Here is a 6,243-nt window from a genome sequence, read left to right as displayed (position 1 = left end):
AATAAAAATATAATATTTTTACAAAATTAGTTTTATCAATTATTGATATTCTCACCATCATTAATACATTTATGGTATTTCACTCACAATTTTTATCCACTTTCCTCATTCAAAAACACCTTATTACTAACTCAACTTTATAACACCTCATATTCATTAGATATGCTTCCTCTAAATCTTATTTAATTCTCTACATTTAAAAGAAAGAAAGGGTCCCACATCATGCCATTATTTGAATTGCATTATTAGTACAATACCCTAGATGCTTCATTCCATCCATTTTGGGTATTGTGTTCTTGTCTGGTATTAATAATGGTTAACTATCTGATTTGGCAACCTTGTCTTTTTCCTCTTAACCCATTCCACTCATATTCCCACCTTAGCCATTTTAATTCATCCTTCCTTCTTTTATTTTTGGACCCCACTTTATCTCTTTCTTCACCTTCTTGCTGTAACCCATTGAAAAATCTCTTATATATCACTAACTATTGTTCATCCAATCACAACTCCTCATTCTTTCTACCTATATAGCTATTACTTCAAAACAGTGAGAGTGTTTTCTGTTAGTGCTTGTTTGTGTTGTTGATCTTAGGAGTGAATTTAGTGAATGTTGGTTGTGGAAGGAAGGTGAAACAAGAGTGATTATAACTACTGTATGTTAGTGGAATATTCCAGCGGAATTTACAACGGTGAACTCGCTAATCCTTTGCAATGGCCACAGTTGAGGAAAAAACGACGACTATTTGCTGTCAAAAACCTGCTGCTATTGCAACCTCTTCTAATGACCCTCCTTCCAAAACCGCTTCTACCAAAGGTTCATTTTTGCTTCTTTCAATTTTATTTTTTCTGTCATTGTTTTTGTGTTTGACTTGATCATATAAAATTGGAATGGTTTTAAAATTTCGGTTGTGGTTGCACTATTGCATTAAAATGCCGTTGGATACAGCTGCCATTGCGGTTGCGGACTTTGATTTAGGATTATAGATGTTGGTAATGAATGATTAGAAGGAATAGAAAGAGTTCAAATTTGAGTTGTTTGGGTTGATTAAACAAGTTACTTAGGGTATCAAAGTAGTTTTATTTTGAGGGAAATTTTACTATGTGTAACTAAAGCACAAGTTAGTAGTAACCACCATGTGATTGATCCAAGTAGCAAGGGTTTAGGGTTGAATCATGGTTTTAAATTGCGGTTGCGGTTGCGGGTGTTGCGATTGTGGGCATTGCTGTTGTTGCGATGCGTATTGCGGCCGTTGCAGCGTGAATTTTTATTGAAAAGTGTTTGAAAGACAATGTTAGAAAATACTTAATGTTAAGGTTTTTCATTGTAAACTGGGTTTTAGGGTTCATAAACTTTGAGATTTGATGAAAATACTTGAAAAAACATGTATGAAATTGTGTGATATGGTTTCTAATGCGGCTAAACGCGTGATTTGAAATCACATCGCAATTGCGGAGTCTACTGGTCGCAATTGCGGTTGCGGAGTGCAATTTAAGACCATGGGTTGAATATCCGACTGGAAGGGAGAACTTACTTTGTGTCCAACAGGCTATGAAGCACAGACACGAACACCGGACATGACACTTCGACACGATAATAATTTGAAAAATAAATAAATTACATGTAATCACAAGTATCATGTCAGTGTCTGATACAAACATGGACACGTCTTTTTTTCTGAGGTGTCCAACATGTTTTCTATAGGCACCGGTGAAAGGTGGTAGATACTTCATAGCTATGATTTGGTAAGTTGTCTTGAAAGTTGTCTAAATTTAGTTGTTCAAATTACACGACTGTTTTTTTAACCCCCGAAATTTCGATCGGGACATAATTACGACTAAAGCATCTCCGTGGTGTTCGCTTCATGGGTGATGCAATTTTGTTGCTGTATTTTGTGTTGGAGGAGGCTTAGGAAGCCTTGTTGTATACTAAGTTTTATGTCTGCTTTTTTCATGGCTGTTTTTTGCTGTTATTCTCGATCTTTGCTGCATAGTTTAACTTCTATTTCTCTTCAATGAAATTTTTTCTTCTATCAGAATTAAAAGATAGAAAAAAAACCATTTCGTCTGACATAGGTATTACAGTAATGTCGAGAGATCAAACTTGCCATCCTTTGGACCCTCTTCTTGCTGCTGAAATATCTGTAGCTGTAGCAACTGTTCGAGCAGCCGGAGCAACACCTGAGGTACATTAAACACTTTCCTCTTTTGGTGTAGATTTTTCTTGAGTTTTCATGCTGATAAATATCTTTGATAATGTTGTTGTTAGGTGAGGGATAGCATGCGGTTCATCGAAGTAGACTTGGTAGAACCAGAAAAGCAAGTTGTTGCATTAGCAGATGCATACTTCTTTCCTCCATTCCAACCCTCGTTGCTCCCTAGGACAAAAGGCGGACCTTTGATTCCATCGAGACTTCCTCCAAGGAAAGCGAGATTGGTTGTCTATAATAAGAAGTCAAATGAGACAAGCATATGGATTGTTGAGCTTACAGAAGTTCATGCAACAACTCGTGGTGGACATCATAGGGGAAAAGTGATTTCTTCTACGGTTGTTCCAGATGTTCAGCCTCCCATGGTAAATATATAATTTTAATCAATTTGAATGGCTTTGAAAAATTAGGATTTTTAATAGGACCTAAAACCTATTCAAAATTGTCTGTTTGCATTGTTGATTCTGCAACTATAGGATGCTGTGGAGTATGCTGAATGTGAAGCTGTTGTAAAGGACTTTCCTCCGTTTCGAGAGGCAATGAAGAAGAGAGGAATTGAAGATATGGATCTTGTGATGGTGGATCCTTGGTTAGCTACTACATCAAGATAATTGCATTGACATGTTACAATTTATTTTTCTAATACTTGTTATGTTGAAACTTATAGGTGTGCCGGCTATCACAGTGAAGCTGATGCTCCAAGCCGCAGACTTGCCAAACCGCTACTCTTTTGTAGGACTGAGAGTGACTGTCCTATGGAAAATGGCTATGCTCGTCCGGTTGAAGGAATACACGTACTCGTTGACATGCAAAATATGGTTGTCCTTGAGTTCGAAGATCGTAAACTTGTCCCCCTACCACAAGCCGATCCTTTAAGAAATTATACTTCTGGTGAATCTCGGGGAGGAGTTGACCGAAGTGATGTGAAACCCCTGCAGATTATTCAGCCGGATGGTCCAAGTTTTCGTGTTAATGGACACTTTGTTCAATGGCAGAAGGTGGTTACTTGTCTATGTACTTTTTCTAAAATTATTTCATATGAGCTAGCAAAATTGAGAAATGCTAAAACTAATAGTCCGTTTTTTGCAGTGGAACTTTCGTATTGGATTCACTCCTAGGGAGGGTATGGTTATTTATTCAGTAGCATATGTTGACGGAAGTCGTGGTCGAAGGCCTGTGGCCCACAGATTGAGTTTTGTTGAGATGGTCGTCCCTTATGGAGATCCAAACGATCCTCACTATAGGAAAAACGCTTTTGATGCCGGGGAAGATGGCCTCGGTAAAAATGCTCATTCACTCAAGAAGGTCAATGCATTTATTGTCTTATGTTCCAACCATTCACATCTTCATTTGCTCTCCTTTTAACTTTTTTGGTTTACATGTAATCAAATCTGTTTTTTCTTAATGCCGTTATTTCAGGGTTGTGATTGTTTAGGCTATATCAAGTACTTCAATGCGCACTTCACAAACTTTTATGGAGGTGTTGAAACTATAGAGAATTGTGTTTGTATGCATGAAGAAGATCATGGTATGTTATGGAAGCATCAAGATTGGAGAACAGGTTTAGCTGAAGTTCGACGGTCTAGAAGGCTGACAGTGTCTTTTGTATGCACTGTGGCTAACTATGAGTATGGATTTTACTGGCATTTTTATCAGGCAAGTCAATTATCCATGCAAATGTTTGAACATCAAGCACGGAGTTGGATTTCTCTGTAACTATGCATTTGTGATTTCCTCCTTGCAGGATGGAAAAATAGAAGCTGAGGTCAAGCTCACAGGAATTCTCAGCTTAGGTGCATTGCAACAAGGAGAAACTCGAAAATACGGCACAACTATTGCTCCTGGATTATATGCGCCTCTCCATCAACACTTTTTTGTTGCTCGTATGGATATGGCAGTTGATTGCAAGCCCGGTGAAGCATTTAATCAGGTCAGCACGCAATCATATTTTGAGTGTAGACCTATTTTAGGTCCTTAGAAAAACTGCGAGAACCAATTTAATCGAAGAGAAAATAAAACAACTTTTATTCTCTAAGATAAAACTGATATACGATGGAGAAATATAAATAAAACCGATATCCTCCGCCTATCTGCCTAGGTTGTTGAGGTGAATGTCAAAGTTGAAGAGCCGGGAGAGAATAATGTTCACCACAATGCATTTTATGCCGAGGAAAAACTGCTTAAATCAGAATTAGAAGCAATGCGTGATTGTGACCCTTTATCTGCTCGTCATTGGATTGTAAGTTTTTTTTCCTGCATATTTTGATCCCCCAAAAAAAAAAGGATAGAAAAAGTATCATAAGTTGATTATTTTTGTCATATGGTCTGCTCTCTGTCACACTCCACTGTAGAAATTGTAACAGGGGCAATCTCTATAATTTCAAATCTGGATGCTGTTCTATGCGTCTTCTGTTCTGTAAGTTATAGAAGATGCTGCAAAGTTTTTAAGTTAGTCAGATGATCTTCTATTTCTACTAGTTAATCTATATTCAGTGTTTTCAAGTGCATTTTCCTGCAACCATATTCACTATGTGTATATATAGTTAAGCTGTTAACCTGGAAATTACTCATTTTACTTCTCTTTCAGGTTAGGAACACGAGGAGTGTGAACCGAACTGGTAATCTAACTGGTTACAAACTAGTTCCTGGTTCAAATTGTTTACCTTTAGCCGGATCAGAGGCTAAGTTTTTGCGAAGAGCAGCTTTCTTGAAGCACAATCTTTGGGTTACTTCTTATGCATGCGGCGAAATGCATCCTGGTGGAGAGTTTCCTAATCAAAATCCCCGCGCTGGAGAGGGTTTGGCTACTTGGGTTAAGCAAAATCGACCACTGGAAGAAGCTGATATCGTTCTTTGGTTAGTTTATTCGTTCATTTTTCCCGGAATATGATATCAATGATAACATACATTCATAGCTTCAATGATCACAAACCTAATATTACATAAATTTTCTCAAAAAAGAATTTACATAGATAAAATTGAAAAAATTACATGGACAAAAAAAATGTATTTTTAAGCATTTAACGTTATTATGATTTGGCGGATATGTTTTAGGTACGTATTTGGGGTGACACACATTCCTCGATTGGAAGACTGGCCTGTTATGCCCGTGGAACACATCGGTTTTATGCTTATGGTATTTCCATTCACCTTACCTTATAACTTATAAGTCTTTTTGTCTGAGATTGATATTGAAACACTCTGCACCCCAAAAATATGCAAGAATTTGAGCTCACAATACATCTAAAATGAATCTTATTGTGTACATATACATGTGATGCAGCCACATGGGTTTTTCAATTCCTCACCAGCCATAGATGTTCCTCCAAGCCCAAGTGATTTGGATGACAGGGAGAATAGCATGCCTGCCAAACCTAGTCAGAACGGGCTAATTGCCAAGCTTTGAAAGGCCCAAAAGCAAAGATATTCAGGCCCATTTAGCTTATTTAGGTCGTTGTGTGTCTTCATTTGAATAAGTGGTTCCACCTCTAATACGAATATTTAATATTTAGTATTAGCGCTTGGGATGTGTAAATCTGGTTATTTTAAAACGGTCAATTGTGTAATTTGTGTTAGAATTAATTCACATTTTGTAGAAACTTATTGAGAGTTTGTTAGAGGGTATTTTAGTATTTCCTAAAAGTTCCACTTGTATTTAAGCAAGTGAGTGGTGTGAGCATTAGTATCTTTATTCCTTTTGCTGTGTGTGTGTGTGCATTTGTCTGTGGAACCAATTTCTAACCATTTCATGAGTAGTGGAAGTTTGTTATTATTCTCTCTTTTCTCTCTTGTTCATTGTTCATCTTTATCATCTTGTGCACCAACAATTGACATCTAGAGCTTCGGTTCAGATCCACAGGGAAACACCACGGAAAATACGAGTGAAACGGTGAGACGTTGTGTGATCGATTTATGTTCGGAGAATTCGTGTTGAATTTCTTTTCAGAATTGTAACAGAATCACATTACTAGATTCTGTAGGATTGGGAAACACTGTGTTTAGGTGAGATCTGAGTGTATTGCATAAGATTGAAAAT

The 6,243-nt window shown here is 37.3% G+C and overlaps 1 protein-coding gene across 3 annotated transcripts; it reads left to right on the top strand.

The window, feature by feature from the left end:
- The first annotated feature begins 415 nt into the window (after nucleotides 1-415).
- LOC127074937 (amine oxidase [copper-containing] zeta, peroxisomal) lies at nucleotides 416-5,979 on the top strand. Of its 3 annotated transcripts, none has more exons than XM_051016362.1 (12): nucleotides 416-814; nucleotides 2,083-2,183; nucleotides 2,267-2,572; nucleotides 2,684-2,796; nucleotides 2,875-3,205; nucleotides 3,297-3,512; nucleotides 3,627-3,863; nucleotides 3,952-4,137; nucleotides 4,306-4,446; nucleotides 4,795-5,063; nucleotides 5,262-5,343; nucleotides 5,491-5,979. In XM_051016362.1, exons 1-12 carry the CDS (start codon nucleotides 712-714, stop codon nucleotides 5,611-5,613), a joined length of 2,208 nt encoding a protein of 735 aa, XP_050872319.1. In that variant the 5' UTR covers nucleotides 416-711; the 3' UTR covers nucleotides 5,614-5,979. The 3 variants fall into 3 exon arrangements, with proteins under 3 accessions (XP_050872319.1, XP_050872318.1, XP_050872317.1); XM_051016361.1 differs by having other exon boundaries at nucleotides 2,074-2,183; XM_051016360.1 differs by having other exon boundaries at nucleotides 2,035-2,183.
- Nucleotides 5,980-6,243: the final 264 nt, after the last annotated feature.

This window comes from Lathyrus oleraceus, chromosome 4 (assembly GCF_024323335.1).
Source record: "Lathyrus oleraceus cultivar Zhongwan6 chromosome 4, CAAS_Psat_ZW6_1.0, whole genome shotgun sequence".
NCBI lineage: Eukaryota > Viridiplantae > Streptophyta > Magnoliopsida > Fabales > Fabaceae > Lathyrus > Lathyrus oleraceus.
Note: the sequence above shows the minus strand (reverse complement) of the source record. Positions and strands in the feature narration are given on the sequence as shown.